General features: G+C 37.0%; 1 protein-coding gene across 3 annotated transcripts in view; it reads right to left on the reverse strand.

The window, feature by feature from the left end:
• The window catches only part of PRORP (protein only RNase P catalytic subunit), a 133,089-nt gene that overhangs the window by 86,594 nt on the left and 24,728 nt on the right, over positions 1-21,767 (reverse strand). For all 3 annotated transcript variants that reach the window (XR_011648372.1, XM_058293547.2, XM_004467911.5), the window contains exon 5: positions 2,292-2,399. Coding sequence is in view for 2 of the 3 variants with exons in the window: in XM_058293547.2 (XP_058149530.1) it covers positions 2,292-2,399 (108 nt within the window). In the remaining variant the exon portion in view is untranslated. The remainder of the gene's footprint in view (positions 1-2,291; positions 2,400-21,767) is intronic.

Consider the following 21,767-nt stretch of genomic DNA (forward strand, 5'->3'; position numbering starts at 1 on the left):
TATGCAGCTGTTAAGAAGAAATGAAATGATGAAGCATATAACAAGGATGAACCTGGAGGACACTGATTGAAGCAAGCCAGACACCAAAGGACAAATACTGTATGACTACACTATTATGAACTAAATATATTGTGTAAACTCATAGAGTTAATAACCAGAATATAGGTCACCAGAAAATACAATGAGATTAGAGAATGGAAAGCTGAGTGTTAATCTGTGCAGAATTGGTAAAAAGGTTATTTATTAATCTTTGGAAACGAATAGAAAAGGTGAAAGCACATCATACTCTTTCTAACAAGCAGTGCTATTATATGGGTATGACAGTAGTTAAAAGGGAAAGTCCAAGGACACGCATATTACTAGAAGAAAAGTTTAAAAATGCAGCATGGGGCTGTATAGCATAGTAAAATCTCATGTGAAATATGAATATGGGTAATATTGTATATATAAGACTTTTTATTTGAAACTGAACAAATATATGTTAATGTTACAAGATGTTAATATCTGGGGAAAAAAACCACAGCAAACTAAAAAAAATAAAGAGAAAGGTAGAGAGGAAATGATACAGCAAATGTGGCAAAATGTTAAAAATGTTAGATGTGGGTATCTAGGGCTGTGGGGGTATGTTGAAGTTCTCTGCATAGGATTCATATTATTTTTTGCAACCGTCCTGAAAGTTTGAAATTATTTGAAATTAAAAATTAAAAAAAAAAGTGGGTAGTTACTTCTTATAATACTGAAAATATATGTCAAGAATGAAATGAAGCCACAAAAGGACCTGAGAGTAGACTTGTCTAAAATTTTTTAAAAAGAGGGGTCTATGGTAAATTCTTACAAATTTCTAGTACTGAGAAGGAAGCTATTTCCTCTTTCCTTATTCTAAGCTGAGGTTTCCCAAATATAATGCCAGCGCACTGTCATGGTACAACAGTCCTCTAAAGAGTTGGGTAATTAACAATTACTTGTCACTTCAGCTGTTGTTGACATTAAATTCTTTTAGGAGTAAAAGCTTAAAGTAGTAGCAATGTCTATTATTTCCTTTTGTTCTTTGGCTCTTGAAATATCTGCTAGAATCTTTCAAAATGAACACATTTCTCTCTCATAATGCTGGGAAGGCATGTACAAAACACCATCTTTAACATCCTACTTTCCCCAAAAAAGTTAGCCATATCTTGGCTACATGTCTCTGGCAAGTCAATTTTTAATGCTTTGTATTAAGCTGTCAAACAAAAGGTAAAATACAAAAATTTCTCACAGATTAGATGATGACCTTTTCAGAATGGGCATATAATAATCCTGAGCTCTCAAGCATAAGTGATGAGAATTCCATGTTCCCTTTTCTGACTTTGCCTTTTGTTTCAAGTAGGTATGAAATAAAATATTTTCAATTTCTTCTTATGATATACATTTTTAGGTAAAGGATTTAAAGAAATACCTACTTGACCAGATAATGTAGACTCAAACATAAAGGAAAAGCAGTTAAAGAAATTTCTGTAAATCAAACATGCCCTTTGTCAAGGCTTACAAGCTTTCCCATGAAGAAATGGCCAAAGACTAGTAACATCTCTGAGAAAAAGCGAACTTTTAAGAAATAACACAGTTAAACTACAGATGAACGGCCTCAGATTGCCAACTATAAAGGCCACCAGCCCTACACCCAGAATCTCTCTACAATCTAATTTTGAGGTTACACCTGCTTTTTAAAGATACATTATGTACAATTGGTCTAAATAGGAATTGAAATACCTGTTTTAACATAGGAATTAAAATCACTGATGCTATGGCAAAAATCATGATATTCTGATTAGAAAACACTAGAGTATTTATAAATCTACAAAATAAATGGTTCCCTTAAAACTATTTAGATTAATTTATAAGCATATTGTGTTTGGAATAAAAACAAATAGAAGGAATGAGTCATTAGTATCACTTGATTGTACATGTTGGTATTTTTCAAATACAGAAATGTGAACTACAGGGAAATAATGGGGTAACTCTAAAGAGACAGCAGAGACCTAGTGGAAGGTTATCTAGAGGTTATACAAATGGGCTAAACCATTCCCTCAGTACATGGACTTTTAATCTCTCACTGTTTTCCAGCCTTTAAGATGACTTCATTGTTAGAGATGAAACAGTGAATCCTGAATGAGCAGTTGGTCACTGTGGCATCCTTAGTAGCTTATTTTCAGAGGAAGGAAAAAATGCGAAGCTAAGACCCTCAAGGAAAATCACAAACGGAAAGAATAAACATTTGTAGAGAATTGGAATAGTAAAATAAAAACTGTACTTACAACTTGAGATTCTCGAAGTTTAGGAAACATTTTGGCAACATTAAGCCCATCAATGGCAATATCAAAAGGAGGATGGTTCTTTACAAAGTTTTGAAATCTTGCAAGTTCCTAAAAAAAGAAAATTCAGACAAAACAACAACAAGAACTTAGTAAGGGCTTTATTATAAACACACTGCTGTGTCTTATTCATACTGTTAAAATATAAACATGCCCACATATAAATGATACTCTCAAAATGATATCTGAAAATGCCAGGTTAATAGATGAGGCTACATATAATCATATCACATATCTTATAACTTTATAGCACTTTATACTTCACAAAATATTTTCATGTTAGATCTGTAATCAGCCTACCTAGAATGCTAAATTAACCCATAGGATAATCATGATGAGAACAAAATGTCAAAATCTCTACGTCCTGTCTGTAAGTCAAGATACACCAGTCTACCAATACAACTGTATTGAGAGAACAAGACTCAATAATTGTACATCTTTTTTTGTCATCAGGAGGATCTTTTTTTTTTCTGGTGGCTGTTCTGAAGAGCTGAGAGTTCAATTCAGTCATTCATTCAAATATTTGTTGAGCACCTGCTATATGCTAAGGGCTTATTTTAGGTTCTAGGGGATATAGCAGTTACCAAAGAGACAAAAACAAAACAAAACAAACCTGCCTTAGTGTAGCTTGCATTTTAGTGGGAGAAGACACAAAGTAAACCAAATAAATGAGTAAATTATATTAAATGTCAAATGTGATGAGTGTTGTGGAGGGAAGAAAAAAAAGAGGGAGTGGATTCCACTTCTGGTAATGACAGAGTAGTGTATTGGGCTGTCATATGATCATATAATAAACTCTAGATTAAAAAAATTTGAGGAAAGCTGATGTGGCTCAAGTGATTAGGTTCCCATCTACCAAATAGAAGGTCCAGGGTTTGATTCTCGGGGACTTCTGGCAAAGGCAAGCTAGCCTGCATGGCAAGCTGGCCTGAGCAAAGTGCTGGTCCATGTGGAGTGCTGGACTGCACAGAGTGCTGGCCCACACGAAGTGCTGACTCACACAGTGTGCTGGCCTGCACGGAGAGCTGGTAGAGCTAGATGATGCAACAATAAGACACATAAGAGAGACAATAAAAAAGACACAGCAGACCAGGAAGCTGAGGTGGCACAAGGGACTGAGTGCCTCTTCCCCACTCCATAAGGTCCCAGGATCGGTTCCTGGTGCCACCTAAAAGAGGAAACAAGCACACAGAGAAGAACACACAGTGAATGGGACACAGAAGCGGACTTGGCCTAGTGGTTAGGGTGTCTGTCTACCACATGGGAGGTCCACAGTTCAAACCCTGGGCCTCCTTGACCCATGTGGAGCTGGCCCATGCACAGTGCTGATGCGCGCAAGGAGGGCCGTGCCACACAGGGGTGTCCCCCGTGTAGGGGAGCCCCACGCGCAAGGAGTGTGCCCCATAAGGAGAGCTGCCCAGTGTGAAAGAAAGTTCAGCCTGCCTAGGAATGGCGCTGCACACACGGAGAATTGATGTAGCAAGATGACACAACAAAAATAAACACAGATTCCTATGCCGCTGATAACAACAGAAGCGGACAAAGAACACACAGCAAAATGGACACAGAGAACAGACAACTTGGGAAGGGGCAGGGAATAAAAATAAATCTTTAAAAAAAAAAAGGTGGGTGGGAATAAATAAATAAATCTTTAAAAAAAAAACAGAACATCTGAATGGTCAAAAGCAGGAAAACTGGAGGAGACAGGACACTTTAAAGAATGTTTGGTGGTTTTTAAATATGTCTGTAAATTCTTTGACACTTCTCTCATCAAAAGGTGGAGTCAAATTCCCTCCAATTATATATGGGCTGTTCTTTCTGACTGCTGAAAAGAATGCAATGAGCCAGAAGCATCACTACATGACTTCAAGACAATACAGCTTCCACCTGGTTACTGCTCTCAGGAGCCAAGCCATAATGCTGTGAGAAAAAAACCAAGGAGAGAACACATAGATGTTCTACCCAAAAGTATGAGTTAGTCCCAGCAACAACAAACACCAACCAATAGGCCCAGTAAAGTGAGGAAGATTTCAGATGATCCCACTCCCCATCTGACTTTAACAAAAGACCTAGGCAAAAAACTACTTAACTGAATCTGAGAGTGATAATGATGATGATAATAATAAAAAAACAATTGTTGAAAGTGAGGAAGATTTCAGATGATCCCACTCCCCATCTGACTTTAACAAAAGACCTAGGCAAAAAACTACTTAACTGAATCTGAGAGTGATAATGATGATGATAATAATAAAAAAACAATTGTTGTTTTATGCCATTACTTTCAGGGTGGTTTGATATTCACCCACAGATAATCAGCAAGGAAGGAAATGCACCAGGTGAAATTTGCCTATATATGGCTTTTTGCTAAAGGACCCTTTCCAGTCAGCATAAAATGCAGAAGTAACTCGAAATGTAGCAGAAAGCTACAGACTCACTGTTTTGAGGAATCAGAAAATACAGTTTAGGACTGCCAGAGAGGCTGGGAAAGGGGTAATCCTAGAAAGAAGGAGACCTCAAAATCTGGCTAATTCCTGATCTACATATGCGTGGAGGAAATTCCAAGGAGCCAAGCAAAAAAGCAACAGTTTAAAGACTAGCCTGAACTGGATGAAGATTTCACCTGCCACCTACTGCCACGGAGACAGAGATTACAGCCTAAGACTAACCACAATAACTGCCTGCTAAAGCAATAAATCAATACTCTCCAAATGAAGATAATAGACTCCAGAGCCTCTGCAACTGTACGTTATTCACAATGTCCAATATACAATTAAAATTAATATGTCAATATGAACAAATCCCAAGATCCAGATACTAGACTTAGCCGACAAGTACTTTATTTTATTTTGTTTTTAAAAAAGATTTATTTATTTATTTTCTCTCCCCCCCCCCCCACTCCGGTTGTCTCTTCTCTGTGTCTATTTGCTGCATCTTCTTTGTCCACTTCTGTTGTCAGCAGCATGGGAATCTGTGTTTCTTTTTGTTGCATCATCTTGTTATGTCAGCTCTCCGTGTGTGTGGCACCATTCCTGGGCAGGCTGCACTTTCTTTCACGCTGGGCGACTCTCCTTATGGGGCACACTCCTTGCACATGGGGCTCCCCTACACGGGGACACCCCTCCATGGCACAGCATTCCTTGCACACATCAGCACTGTGCATGGGCCAGCTCCACACAGGTCAAGGAGGCCTGGGGTTTGAACCACGGACCTCCCATGTGGTAGATGGATGCCCTTACCACTGGGTCAAGTCCACTGCCCTGCCGACAAGTACTTTAAACCAGCTTTTGTAAATATATTCAAGAATTTAAAGGAAAATACAGTCATATGAATGCAGAAAGAAATCTCCAGAGAAATGGAAACCATAAAAATGAACAAAATGAACATTCTACAACCAAAAAGCACAAATGTGAAATAAAATTCACAGGAATGGTTTAACTAATAAAAAAATTCGAGATGGCTGAAGAATAAATGAGCAATAGAAATTATTCAGTTTAAAGAAAAAAGATTGAAAGGAAAAAAAAAAAAAAAAGATGAAGCAAGCCTCAATAGCCACTGAGGCAGACAAAACAAACAGACTATGTGTCATTAAAGTCCAGAAGGATAAGAGAGGAGGAAAAAATATGTCAATGGCCAAAATTTCCCCAAATTTGGAGAAAAACACTACAGATCTAAGAAACAGCTCAAACTCCAGGATAAATACAAAGAAAACCATAACTAAAATATAACTAGGCACATGGTATAAAACTGGTGAAAATCTTAAAAGCAGTCAGAAAAAAAAGGATATATTACATATAATAATGACATAAATGACAGTTGAGTTCTCATTAGAAACAACTGCACCGGAAAACAATGAGAGGACATGATTAAAGCGTTGAAAACAAAGTAAAAAACCTGTCACACCACAATTCTTATGTAGAAAAACTATTCTTCAAAAGCAAGGTGGAAAAAAAAAATCAAGGTGAAATAAAAGATATTTTCAGGTAAATGAAAACTGAGAGACTTCATCACTAACAAGCCTGCATCATAAGAAATGCCAATGAAATTTCTTCAGGCTGATAGACAATGACATCAGACGGAAAGCCAGATTTAGAGGGAGAAATGAAAAACACAGGAAACGGTAACTATGTGGATAATTATTTTAAAAGAATATAAATTTTCGTGTTTTGATTTCTTTAAAGACAAATGACTGCTTTAAGCAGAAATCATAACACTGTATTATGGGTCTTAAAACATAATACAGTTACAGCATATATGACAACAGTAACAGAAAGGCCAGGAAGGAGTAAATGATATTCTACTGCTCTTAAGCTTCTTACATTTCGTGTGAAATGGTACAACCTCAATTCTAAATAGACTGGATTAAAGGGTCATATTAAAATCCCAAGATCATGCATTAAAAAAAAAAAAAAAAATACAGCCTCGCCCTGATCAAGATGAAGCGAATACTGACAGACTGAAAGGGACAAATAAATCCACAATTATAGATGGAGATTTCAGCAACCCTCTCTTCATGACTGATAGAAAAGCAGATAAAAATCAGTAAGGATACTATGCACTTGGACTTTGACTGTCATCTTTTGGACATTATGCCTAACAATGGCAGAATTCATTTTCTTTTCAAATGCTTATAGACCATTCACCAAGACAGATCATAAGCTAGGCCATAGAATAAGTCTCAGTACATTTCAAAATATTAAAATCTTGAAGAATATGTTCACTGAATTAAAAAAATACATAAATGGCAGCAAGATATCTATAAAATCCCCATATACTTCTAAATAACATCCTGTAAATAATGCATGGGTCAAAAAAAAAAATTACAAGAGAAATTATAAAATATTTTTAACTAAGTGATAATGAAAATATTATATATATCAAGATTCATGGGATATAGTAAAGCAATACTTTAAGGGAAATGCATAGCTTTAAATGCTCATATGTAAAGAATAAAGTCTAAAATTATATAAGGTTTCACATGAAGACGCTAGAAAAAACTATGAAATAAAATTGAGAGTCCAGAAATAAATCCCCTCATCTACAGCCAATTAATTTTCAACAAAGGCACCAGTTCATGGAATGAGGAAAAATAGTCATCTTCAACAAAAGGTTTTGGAAAAATGGGATTTCTATTTGTAAAAGAATAAAGTTGGACCCCTGACTCACACCATATATAAAATTCAACTCAAAATGGATGAACGACCTAAGTATAAGAGCTAAAACCATAAAACCCTTAGAAGAAAACAGAGTAGTAAATCTTCATGATCTTGGCTTTGGAAATGCTTAGATATGACACTAAAAGTATGACTAATAAAAGAAAGAATATATAAGTTGAGTTCATAAAATATTAAAAACTTTTGTCTATCACAGGAAAAGTGAAAGGACAATTGAAAGAATGAGAGGAAATTTTGGGGAATTATATATCTGATAAGGGTTTAACATCCAGAATATATAAAGAACTCCTATAACTCAGCGACAAAAAGACAACCCAATTAAAGAATGGACAAAGGATTTGAAAACACATATATCCAAAGAAGATATACAAATGGTCAAAAAGCACATGAAAAGAACCCAACATCATTAGCCTTTAGGAATTAAACCACAGTGAAATACCATGATATACCCACTTTTAAAGGACTGACCATAATAGGTATGTGGAGCAAAGTGGACTATCAAACACTGCTGTTGGGAACACAAAATGGTGCAACCACTTTGAAAAACAATTTGGCAGTTTTTTAGAAAGTTAAGCATACACTTATCATATAACTCAGCAATCCCATTTCTACATATTTGCAGAAAAGAAATGAAAAGGTACATCTACACAAAGACTTATATGGGACATTAAGCATGGCTTTATTCCTAATTGAAAAAAATTTCTACTAACTGGTGAATGAATAGAAAAAAATATAATATACAATAACCATATATTGGAATACTGTCCAGCAATACAAAAGAAAGAACTATTGATACACAACATGGACAAATCTCAAAAACATTATGCAAAATGAAAAAAATTAGACATAAAAGGTTGCTTACATACATACTGTATGATCCTATTTGCATGAAATTCTAAAAAAGGCAAAACTATTACAACACAAAGCAGATGATTCCAGGGAGTGGGAAGAGGGAAATGATGGCAATAGAATATAAGAGAACTATGTGGGGCAATAAAAATGTCCCACATTTTGATTATGGCAGTTATGATATGACTATTTACATTTGTCAAAACTCACTGAATTTGTACACTGGTGAATTTTATTATATATAAATTATACCTCAATAAAGTGATTAAAACACTAAAGAAAATACTAATACGAATACATAATATAGTTCATCTCGAAAATAACCACTGATCCATATGCATGTTTTCATTTCTCACTTGACTTCTTCTTTAACCTTTTTATCCTTGCCAATGCCAGTTTGGTGAGAACATCCTCCTTTCTTTCTACTCAGCAAAATATTTTGTTTCAAAATTGTCTGCTCAATGGGAGCAGATGTGGCTCAAACGGTCAAACAGTCGAGCACCTTCTTCCGACATGGGAAGGTTTGGTTCCCAGTGCCTCCTGAAGCCAAAAAAAAAAACAAAGAGCAAACAAACAAACGAAAACCAACTTAGGGGAGCCAATGTGGCTCAGTGGTCGAGCTCGGGCTTCCCACATACGAGGTCCTGGGTTCAATCCCTGGCCCTGGTACCTCAAAAAAAAAAAAAATTCTTTGCTCAAATATATTTCCTAGAAAAGGTTTTAAAAATACCAATTAATGGGAAAACGGACTTTGGCCCAGTGGTTAGGGCGTCCGTCTACCACATGGGAGGCCGGCGGTTCAAGCCCCGGGCCTCCTTGACCCACGTGGAGCTGGCCCATGCGCAGTGCTGATGCGCGCAAGGAGTGCTGTGCCACGCAGGGGTGTCCCCCGCGTAGGGGAGCCCCACGCGCAAGGAGTGCACCCATAAGGAGAGCTGCCCAGCGCGAAGGAGGGAGCAGCCTGCCGAGGAATGGCGCCGCCCACACTTCCCGTGCCTCTGATGACAACAGAAGCAGACACAGAAACAAGATGCAGCAAAAAGACACAGAAAACAGACAACCGGTGGAGGGGAGGGGAATTAAATAAATAAAAATAAATCTTTTAAAAAAATAAAAATAAAAATAAAAATACCAATTAATATAAAAATTAATCAAATATTGGTGAGAATAGGGATACTATTTTCATAAATGAAAATAAATCAAGAATACAGTTTACATACAATATGATCATTTTTCATTTCAGTTTATCTGAATGAAGTGAAACAAAACAAGGGCATTAAATTTCTAAATTCACTAATAATTAACATGGAAAATATTTCCCACTACACCTACAATTTATTATTTTAGTGCTGCTTTTACTGCATCATATTCATCTCAGGAGTAATGACAAACTAAGGTAGTTCACTACTACTTGCAAAAATGGGCATCTGTAAATGTCAAGAGTTAAACTAGATAACTTAAAAAATCCCCTTCCAGTTCTGATATTCGATGACATTAACAGGATTTGGAAATCCCTTAAAATCACAGAATGGAAAAGGGTGTACCTGACATGGTTTAGTGAAAAGTGAGTCTTAAGGGCATCTCTCTGTACAAGAATAGGATGTATAATAAAATCCATGTCCAAAAATTATCCTCTTGATCCCTGTTTTTTTAAACACAGAGACAGAAAATCAAAGAGGTAGGTTCTTTTCTTTTTTTTTTTTTAACTATTACTAAAGTGCCCCTTACCAAGTACGTTACTAGTCAGGGACTAATACTTCTGGTTGTCCCCAAGATACTTTTCAGTCTAAACAAATTTTTATTATTACACTCAAAAACCACAGGGTAGATCATGTTGATGAGGCATAACAAAGAGAGTTGACCTACTGAAAGCATACTAAGTATGGCCTGAAACACTAAAAACCTCCAAGCTTAGTAAATTTAAATAAAGCATCATTACTTCTTTTGAAGGCCATTATGGGGATTGTACTTGATTGCAAACTGGCTAATGATATGAGGTATGAAAATCCACCAGTCTTTCTTTAAAAAATACATATATATATATTTTATGTTTAAATAAGCCTTAGATTACGTAAACGTTACATCAAAATATAGAGGATTCCTATATACTCTACCTTCTTCCCCTCCCACACTTTCCCACATTAACATCTTTCATCAGTGTGGTACATTTGTTATAGTAGATGAACACATATTGAAGCACTGTACTAGAATAGCCAAGGACTATAGCTTACCTTATAGTTTACACTTTGCTCTGCACAAATTTTATAGGTTTGGACAAAATGTATAATGGCCTGTTATCTATCACTGCAATGTCATGCAGGACAATTCCCATGTCCTTAAAATGCCACCATGTTACTCCCTCCCCTCTGGTGGTCACTGCCTTTATACAAGTGATACAAGTTCTTCCATTGCTATAATAATTGTAAGTCTACTTTAGTCCATAGTTGTTTTCCACACTTACGTTTGTTCATTCCTCAATCTTGAGAATTTGGGGATGATGTAATGCCCATCCTGTCTCCGACTGAGAGAGGACTTAGATCCCATGGAGCAGATGGAAGGAACTGTATTGCTTCCACCAATCTTTCTTTTAATTAACATTTGTTTCTTGGTTGTCAATAAAGGAAATCTTTTTAACAGCTTTATTGAGATATAAATTCACATACCATACAATTTACCCATTTAAATTTTGTTTTTAGTGTTTGTATATGCTTTTCAGCAATGCTTTTTAGTATATTCAGAGTTGCAAAACCTTTACCACAATCTAGTTTTAGAATATTTTCCTCCCTCCTAAAAGAAACTCCATACCCATTAGCAATCATTCCCCATTCCAACTCCTACCCTCAGCCCTAAGCAACCACTTACCTACTTTCTGCCTCTATAGATTAACCTATTCTGGGCATTTCATATAAATGGATTTGTACAATATGTGGTCTTTTACGATAGGCTTCTTTAACTTAGCATAATGTTTTCAAGGTTCATCCATGTTATAGCATATATCAGTAATTTGCTTCTTTTTAATTGCTTAACAATAAACTATTGTATGGCTATTCCATATTTTGTTTATCCATTCATCAGCTGATGGACTTCTGGGTTGTTTCCTCATTTTGGCTATTATGAATAATACTGCAGTAAACATCTGTGTACAAGTTTTTGTGTGAATGTGTTTTCATTTTTCTGTGTATATACCTAGGAGTGGAATTGCTGGGGCATAAGGTAACTTTATGTTTAACCTTTTGAGGCAACACCAGACTATCTTCCATAGGACTGTACCATTTTACATTTCTATCAACAGTGTATGAGGGTTCCAATTTCTCCACATCCTTACTAATTACTTGTTGTCTTTTTGATCATAGCCATCCTAGTGACTGTGAAGTGGTATCTCACTATGGTTTTGATTTGCATTTCCCTGATGACTAATTCATGTTGAGAATCTTTACATGTGCTCTTTGATCTAAAGGGAGTTCGCCATATTTATAACATATAGGCTTTATAAATTCAGAGTGTATCTTCTTTAATAATAATGACAACTCCTCTATTATCTTTATTCATTTTATACTTTCAGCTTAAATTTGAAAAGTTTAACTGTACAGGAATTGTAAATAACAGAAGTTGTTAACTCAAATGCTGACAGGGTAACAAAAAATTAAAATGGACCAAGTCTAAGAAAATACAACAGAGAGAGGGAAATGAAAAATAGCAAATAGCATGGACCTCAGTGTCCAAGACTCAACAGGAAACAGTGACATTGTGGCAAACTGGGGAGGGTAGGTCCTTTATAAAGGAAGCAGTCCAGTGCTCGGTTCTAGCTAATTAGTACCACACACAAATAAAAGTTTAGGATTAACAGGTTTAATTTTTCATAAAACTTTGAAGTCTTTCAAAAAACTTAAAAAAAACAACAGTAAAACACAAAGAAGCCCAAACAAAACACATAATGGAGCTGGATTCCACCTTAAAGTCACTTTATCCAAGTAAAGTTTCTAATATATTCACTTGAACAGTCAACAGACCTTCGTTGAGCACCTATTATGTGCCAAACACTGTTCTAAGCCCTATGAACTGAAGAGTAAACAAATTCCCTGCCCTCAAGGAGTTTTTATCTCACTAGGGAAAATAAGAAATAGCAAGTTAAAAATTGATAATTTAATATCAGGTAGAAAAAAGTGTCCTGAAGAAAAATTAAGCAGGGTCGGGTGTTAGCAGCAGTCTCCCTAGTCTCTATTGTAGATGTGGTGAACAGGGAAAGGCCTTTCCGATGAAATGACATTTGAACACAGACTGGAATGAAGTAAACTCTCTAATGGAAAAGCCTTCCAGGCAGAAGAAAGAACTGCCAAGGTACTTAATAAACATGAAAGGGCTTTGCATGTTTGAGGTTTAACAACCAGGCAATTTGGAAGGTGAAAGAATAAATAGTCTTCATGCAATTATGCTTTGCATTTAAATTTTATGACTACATACTGGAATGAGTAAATAAATGTAAAACAATCTAAAACTGTTGATGTTTTAAATTCCTTCCTACCTCTTATTAGAAACAGTGAAGCAGAACTAATTTTTTTTTGTTACCTAATCACAAATGAATAGCAAAATGATCGAAAGATGTGAGGCAAGAAATATAAATAAAAGAATTGCACAGCTTACACACTACACACACTACAATCACCTCCAGAATAAAGGTACTCTCACACTTGTCATCAAGGAGCGAACCTCATAATTATAAATGATTCTCACAACATATGTGGCAGTAGAACTTGATTCTATTTCCTATATTCCCTCTCTATTATCGATGAGAAAATTAACAGGTTAAGAAAGTGATTTTTTCTGAACAAATGATATGTGAAGAGGTGCTGAAACTTCTTTTTTACTTCTCTAGTTGGAAGATGTTAAAACTCCCCCATGGTTTGGAATGATAGTCCATGTCCTAAAGAACCTATTTATGATGGCTTGCTTCTATTTTGAGACTTTGATACAAATCTCACCCGGAAATTCAGAACAGATGTCTCATTTTATTTAGCTAATGTCCTACTTTAGAATAGCAGCAAAGGGAATAAGAGGAACACAATAATGCATATTCAAAACTATACATCATTCTAGCAATGGAAAAAAATTGTACCACTGATGTGAAGGTGCTGTAGGCAGGGAGAGGGAAAAAGAGGTGTAATATAGGGGCATTTTCAGGACTTGTAATTGTCCTGAATGATACTGCAATGGCAGATACAGGCTATTATATATCCTGCCATAACCTACAGAATTGAGTGGGAGAAAGTATAAATTACAATGTAAACTACAATCCATGCTTAGTAGCAATGCTCCAAATGTGTTCATCAATTGCAATGAATGTATCACACTAATGAAAAAGGTTGTTAATGTGGGGAAGGATGGGAGGTATGGGGAGTAGGGCATATGGTAACCCCTTAAATTTTTTTGTGTAACATTTTGTGTAATCTAAGTATATTTTGAAAAGATAAATTTAAAAAACACAAACTGTACATTATAAGAGAAACAGTAATCTTAACATATTAACTATATCCAATATACCACAGACATTAGATAGTGTTTTCTAAAGACTGAAAGAAAGGGAGTATTAAAACAACTGACTTTAATCATAGCGGATGTGGAAAAACAGGGGAATACCAGCTATTTTGGTTGGAAACATTGCTCTTAACATAGGAACAACAATAAAAAAAAACTCTCTGAATTTAATGGCCAAATTACTTTGGGTGCCTTCTTTAAACCACGTGATCCAAATAAATCCCAAACAAAAAGAACACTAAAATGACTTCTTTAATGTAGCCAGGGAAAAATGAAGTCATGTATCCAGAAAACACCACCACAGTCTAAAAACTAAAGCTAAAGAGATTTTAAATACTCCTCAAATCTTGTTAAAATAAAAAAGGGTTTACAAAGCATTTAGTGGCACGTTATATTTTGGGAGGTGTTTTTCATTTAGTAATTACAGTTTTAGAAAAATACTTATAATCTATCTGAGTTTTCTGATTTGAGTAAAATGTTAAAAACATAAACAAAAACAAAATTCCTGTTACAAATACCTAAAAAAGCTGGCTAAAGTACAAGGAAAACACTTTTAATGCATGGTTGAATGGGCAATAAAGAGTAATCTCAAAGTGCCAGAGATGAAGCCAGATCTGAACATTAGAATGGTGAGAATCACAAATGATTCAACAGTTGTTCAGGGGGAGAAGTGTAGCGGAGAAATGGGTTTCGTATTAACAAACAGGGCCTTGGTTTTTAATACCATTATGGAAAGTGAAGATCAAACCTCGGGCTCCAATAAAGGGAAAAATTAGAAATGAACTGAATAAAACTCAATCCTTAAAAATGAGCACATTGATTTTTTTTTTTTAAGATTATTTATTTCTCTCCCCTTTCCCACCCCACCCCAGTTGTCTGCTTTCTGTGTCCATTCACTGTGTGTTCTTCTGTGTCCGCTTCTTTCAGTGGCACCCAGAATATGTGTCTCATTTTGTTGCGCCATCTTGCTGCATCAGCTCTCTGTGTGTGCAGTGCCATTCCTGGGCAGGCTGCACTTTTTTTCAGCTTTGGGCAGCTCTCCTTACAGGGCGCACGCCTTGCGTGTGGGGCTCCCCTACACGGGGGACACCCCTGCATGGCATGGTACTCCTTGTGCGCATCAGCAGTGCGCATGGGCCAACTCACCACATGGGTCAGGAGGCCCTGGGTTTGAACCTTGGGTCTCCCATGTGATAGACAAACACCCTATCCTTTGGGTCAAATCTGCTTCCCCAAGTTGATTTTTTAACATAGGACAGAAGCTTCCTAACTCTACCAGGGATCAAAGTTGGGGTGGGGTGGGGGGTGAATCCCTTAAGAAAAAGAAAGAAATTCCAAGCCTTGTCTTGAATAGGTATGGAGCACAAATTTAGACAAACTGTGTAAAAGAGAAGCCATCGTGTTCCCAGCCAAGAAATTAACATAAAAATAGTCCTGGTCCAGTAATATTCCTTGAACACTTGGCAGAAGCAAACATAAAACCTCTCTGAGAAGACACTAGCAATGCTCCAGGTCACAGAGAGATTCCTAATAGAAAGGGTAAAACTCTCTAACAAAGAACTCACAATTTAAAAGCTACAACACAGGAGGAAACAATCTACCATGTACGAGAATTCTCTGACACACAGAAGGATTAGAGCTCAAAGAACTGAGGATAAAGGATAACAGAAAAATCTAAAAGACAACATAAAATAAATGTTAGGGAAGTGGATGTGGCTCAACTGATAGAGTGTCTGCCTACCATATGGAAGGTCCAGGGTTTGATACTCAGGGCCTCCTGGCCCGTGTGGTGAGCTGGCCCACGCACAGTCCTGCCGCATACAAAGAGTGCCATGCCACACCGGGGTGTCCCCCCGTGCAGGGATGCCCCATGCACAGGGAGTGTGCCCTGCAAGGAGAGCCGCCCTGTGTGAAAAGAGCACAGCCTGCCCAGGAGTGGCACTGCACACACAGAGAGCTGACGCAACAAAAAGAGACACAGATTCCTGGTACTGCCTGAAAGAATGCAAGTGGACACAGAATACACAGCGAATGGACACAGAGAACAGAAAACAGGGGGGAAGGAGAGAGAAATAAATAAAATAAATCTTAATAATCAAAACAGAGGGAGCTGATGTTTGGGTACCCACCTTCCACATGGGAGCTCCTGGGTACAGTTCCTGGTGCCTCCTAAAGAAGACAAGCAGATGCAGCAATGAGCAGACACTGTAACAAGCAAGACACCACAACCAGCAAAGACGCTGCACAGCATGGAGCGGAAGTGGCTCAAGCAGTTGGGTACTCATCTCCCACATGGGAGGTCCCGGGTTTGGTTCCCGGTCTCCTAAAGACGACGAGCAGACAATGAGCAGTCAGACAAGGGAGCCATCTGGGGGAGGGGGAGATAAAACTAATTAATGACTTAATTATAAAAAATCAAAACATAAAAAAAGAATCAAAAAGGTAAGAAAAGAACAGAGATCATGAAAAAAACAAAGGGGCAAGTTTGAAAGAGAAGTTCTAAAATTAAAATTCTAAAACTACCAAAATAAAAAGGAAGTGGGGGGATCCAAATGTCCATCATCTAGTGAATGGATAAGTAAACTGCAGTATATTCATACACTGGACTACTACTCAGCAATGAAAAAACAAGGAACTACTAATACACATAACACAAATGAACTAAAAAACATATTAAGTGGAAAAAGTCAAACAAAAAAAGATTACATATTATATGATCCCATTATTGAAATTTTTAGTAAAGGGAAAACTACAGAGACAGACAGTATATCAGTGATAGCATCGGGTCAGGGGTAGAAGCAGAGGTTGACCCAAAAGGCATGAAGGGTTTTTTCTGGGTGACTGAAATATTCTAAAACTGGGCTTTGGTAATAGTTGCACAATGGTATGAACTTACTCAAAATCACTGAACAATACACTTATAATGTGAATTTTATGGTCTACATTGAAATAATGAAAATGAAAAAAAAAAAAAAAAAACCCTAAATGGGGAATACACACTAACATGCAAAGTAGTGAATTGGTAGATCGATCTGAAGAAGTTACCCAGAATGCAATTCAGAAATATAAGGAGACAAAATATACATGCAAGAGATTAAGAGACATGGAGGAGAGTGTGAAAGGGTCCAAAAAAGGTCTAATAGGAATTTCAGAAGAAAACAGTATGGGGGAGAAACATATTTGAAGATACAAGCATACAGAATTATTCAGAATTGAATCCTCAGATTCGAGAAGCTCAGGAAATGCCAAGCAGGAAAAAGAAATATATTCACTCCTAGATACATGACAGTGAAACAGCAGAAAAACAAAAACAAAATCCTAAGAGCAACCCAAAGAAGTGATTATCTGCATCAGAGCAAAAATTGTACTGAAAGCAGACTTCACCAGTAACAGAAGAGGCCAAAAGGATATGGAACACTGTCTTCTAAGTATTGAGGGAAAACATCAAATTCTATATAGTTAAACTATTATTCAAATAGGTAAACAGAGACATTTTCAGACAAAGAATGAGATAGTTTACCACTTCTAACCTGTCACTGGACAAGCTGTTCTTCAGAAAAATGTCTAACAGGAACAGTGAGAATATGAGAGGCTTACATATATGGAACTGGGAGTCACTGGTATACAGATGGCAGGGAAACCATAAGAGCAGTGAGGATGCACAGGGAAAGAAGGCAAGACAAAAAGAGAAGAGGGCGGAAGCCCTAGGAAGCTGAAACTCTGGGAAACACCAAAAATCTAGGAAATAGGCAGAGGAAGATTTACAAATTAGTTACTGAATTGACTTCTAACATCGCTAATTTTGTAAAGCTGTGCTTTATTTAAAAAAAATAATACTTAAGTCTGTGTTTTGCCAATCAGACTCTAAGGTCTTTGAGTGGTAGAGTGGTGTGAAAAGAAGACATGCTTTGGAATCAGATAGCTGTGGGGTCTGATTATGAGATCTGCCACTTTTGGTGACATTATGCAAGCAAGGAGCAACTGCTCTGAATCTCACCAATAAAAACAGAGATAACAGCACTTACCTTGTAGGGTTATTGTGAGGAGTAAACATTTATAAAATATACCACAGTCCTCTTACTCTGCTGGTCACAGTGTTGTTATTTCAACTTTTCTGGAAAGTTATATTGGCGACATGTACCAAAAGCCCAAAATAGTTATTCTATTTGACCTAGTAATTTTATTTCTGAAATGTTAAAGAAGTAGTTCTCAATATTTAAAAGGTCATATGCATATATGTTCATCAAAATGTTATTTATGATGGTGAGAAACTGGAAATAACCTAAATGTTCAACAATGGTAATATTTAAGTCTAGTACATAATATCATACATATAGAATTGATCATATAGTCATTAAAAACAATGATGATGGGGGAACAGATATAGCTCAAGTGGTTAAGTGCTTGCTTGCTATGTATAAAGTCTCAAGTTCGATCCCCAATACTTCCTAAAGACAAAACAAAAAAAAAGAAAAAACCAACTCTCATTGGGGAGTGGATGTAGCTCAGTGGTTGAGTGCCTGCTTCCCATATATGAGGTCCTGGGTTCAATACCAGGTACCTCCCAAAAAAAAAAAAAGAATCTAAAAAAAAAAAGTTATAAAAGCAACATAGTAACAGAGAAAACTGCTTATGATATGTTAAGGGAAGAAAATTAGATACTGTAAATATCCTAGTTAACAAAGTAGCAACTAGCTGTTCCCCTGTCTTCCATTAAAATACTCAGGAAGATGTATTAATCTGCCTACTGTACGGGAGGTCCAGGGTTCAAACCCAGGGCCTCCTGACCTGTGTGGTGAACTGGCCCACGCGCAGTGCTGATGTGCACAAGGAGTGCTGTGCCATGCAGGGGTGTCTCCCATGTAGGGGAACCCCACACACAAGGAGTTTGCCCCACAAGGAGAGCAGCCCCGCATGAAAAAAGCGCAGCCTGCCCAAGAGTGGTGCCACACACACAGAGAGCTGACACAGCAAGATGATGCAATAAAAAGAGACACAGATTCCTGTGCCACTGACAAGAATGCAAGCAGACACAGAAGAACACACAGCGAACGGACACAGAGAGCAGACAATTGGCGGGGGGGATAAGGGGATAGAAATAAATAAATAATAAATTTAAAAAAAACAAACAAAACTGGCAACAGTACACTAAGCTAAAGAATAAAGAAGTCTGGAGGATTCTACTAGCCAAATGACTGATGACGAGTCCTTGAGACAAACTATCTCAGCACAGTGCTCCAGCCTTTGAGGCAAGAATACAGGTAAACCAAAATAGAGTAGAATTAACTGACTTTCAGGAACAACAGCTGCACCAAACAGAAAAAAAAGTGATTATTTCCTCATCGTGTGACAAACATCTCCTACACAAGTTTCTTTCCCCACTCAATTCAGGTGGCCCAATAACTCTTCTCTCCAACACTAATTACATGACTAAACCTCCAAGGCAGGCAGGTGGAGAATGTAGCATCTTTCAGTGTTTCATCATTAAAGAAAAGTGGTATAAACAGGCAAAGGAACTGCAAGTGTGATGAGACAAGTACATGCTACTAAGAAGTCATTCATATGCTGTGTAAAGAAAAACTACAAACCACATCTGACTTGTTGTCAGATAAGCCACCCTGGGAAAAAAATTGATCTAAGTATTGAGGGAAACTTAATCTAAGTATGGAAGTGCAGTATAATTTCACCAGATAAACTGGATCAATGTCCTGATAGGTCTAGATCTGAAAAGTAGAAGCTGCCAGCATCCAAAGGGATAACAAAGGGGGTTAAGTACCATCTACCAGCTGACTACTGGCAAATATTGAGACTTAAAAGACCCCTTTTCATTCAAGAATGATTTAATAGGAAAAAAAAAATCCATCACAGACCAATGAAAACATACTGCAACATATGTCAAGAAGAAGTTTTGTGTTAAAGATTCAGGTAAGTGCATCTGTCCAAAACCTAAAGAAAATTTAGGTGATCGCTGCCTGGAAACCTCAGAAAAGATATACTCAGTTGCATCAACGAAGAAAGAAAAATAGGGAAGTCAATTTGGCTCAACTGACAGAGCATCCGCCTATCATATGGGAGGTCCAGGGTTGAAACCCAGGGCCTCCTGACCCATATGATGAGCTGGACCACGTGCAAGGAGTGCCGTGCCACGTGAGGCCCTAGATTTGGTTCTCCATGCCTCCTAAAAAGGAGATGAGCAGGCACAGAGATCAACAACGAACAAGACACACAGAGCAGACAGAGAGTGCAAACAACAAGGGGGAAAGGGGGAGAAATAAATCTTTTTAAAAAATGTAAAGGAAAAACAATGAAAGTATTAGCAGAGAAAGGAGGTACTTAAGTTTTTGTTGTTTATCTTTTTTTTTTAAGATTTATTTGTTTGTGCTTGCTGTGTCTGTTCATTGTGTGCTCTCTATGTCTGCTCATTTTCTTTTTAGGAGGCACCAGGAACTGAATCTGGTACCTCCCATGTGGGAGGGAGGTGCCCAATAGTTTGAGCCACCTCCTCTCCCTGCTTGTTGTGTCTCTCATTGTGTCTCCTTGCTGCATCATCTCACTCATTGTGTCAGCTTGCCATGCCAGCCCATCACATCAGTTTGTTGTCTTGCTCGTCTTCTCTATGAGGCACTGGGAACTGAACCCAGGACCTCCCATGTGGAAGGCAGGCACCCAACTGCTTGAAATACATCTGCTTCCCTGTTTATCTTTTAATAATCTTATAATGAAAAAGGCCTTTGTAAATATGAAAATCCAGTAACCATAAAGGAAATATTTGATAAATCTGACTTTTTAAAAATCTGCATAGAATAAAACATAAGCAAAGATAAATGAAAAATGGAATCCTCTGGGGAAAAAGTGCAATTATCAAAGAAAAAAAAAAGCTTCTATAAATCAATTAGAAAAAAGTCAACAACACAAATTTATAAAGTGGGCAGGACAGAAACAGGCAGTTTGCAGAAAAAGAAAACAATGGCTCTTCATGAAAAGCTGCTCAAACTCATAAGAAAATGTAAATTGACCCTATCTTGAGATTCTATTTTTCACTTCTTATAAGGAAGGATGAAAATATTTGATGATACACAAAATAACAAAGATGTGGAAAAACAAGAAGTTTCATACTTTGCTGGTAAGTGTATACTGGTACAATTACCATGGAAGCCAATCAAAATTGATATATCCCAGTTGCCTAAACAATTCAACTTCCAGGAATCTATCTTATAAATGTATTAGGAAATGTGAGAAATTGCAAATGTGTAAGGCATTCACTGTAGCATTTCTGTAAGAGTGGAAGACTTAAAATAATCTAAATATCCATAAATGAAAGACTGAATAAATAAATTATGGCCATTCTATACAATGGAAAACTATACAGCCAGAAAGAAAAAAAAATAGAGCAGGAGGAGGAGAAAGTAGAGAAGAGGGAAGAAGAGGTAGAAGATTATCTAATTTCTGCTTGAAATACAGTATGATAGCCTATTGTCAACTCCATAAATGACTAGAAAAGATTCACTAAAGAATGCTGATCCACCAATCACAAGTTAAAGACACATGGTTCTCTAGAAGTTAGATATATTTCCAAGTAGATTTTTCTACTACATACTCCAGACAGGATGGAATTTACTCATAAGTACAAAGTTATTTCTGAAATCCTGCCTGAGTTTGAGGAAACAGGTCTATCTCAGGTAAACAGAGTTTAGAAATTAAGTTTCTAGGTGAAACAAGCTGTATTTTTTTAAAATCCCACTTGCCTCCCCTTTCACACTCCATAGCCTCACAGAGCTACAGGTAACAGCTGAAAGAAAGAATATATTTTTAATTGCAGAATCTTGTTCTCAAATTAGAAAAAGCCTATCAGGCATGGAAAGGCAAG

Source organism: Dasypus novemcinctus, chromosome 3 (genome assembly GCF_030445035.2).
Source record: "Dasypus novemcinctus isolate mDasNov1 chromosome 3, mDasNov1.1.hap2, whole genome shotgun sequence".
NCBI lineage: Eukaryota > Metazoa > Chordata > Mammalia > Cingulata > Dasypodidae > Dasypus > Dasypus novemcinctus.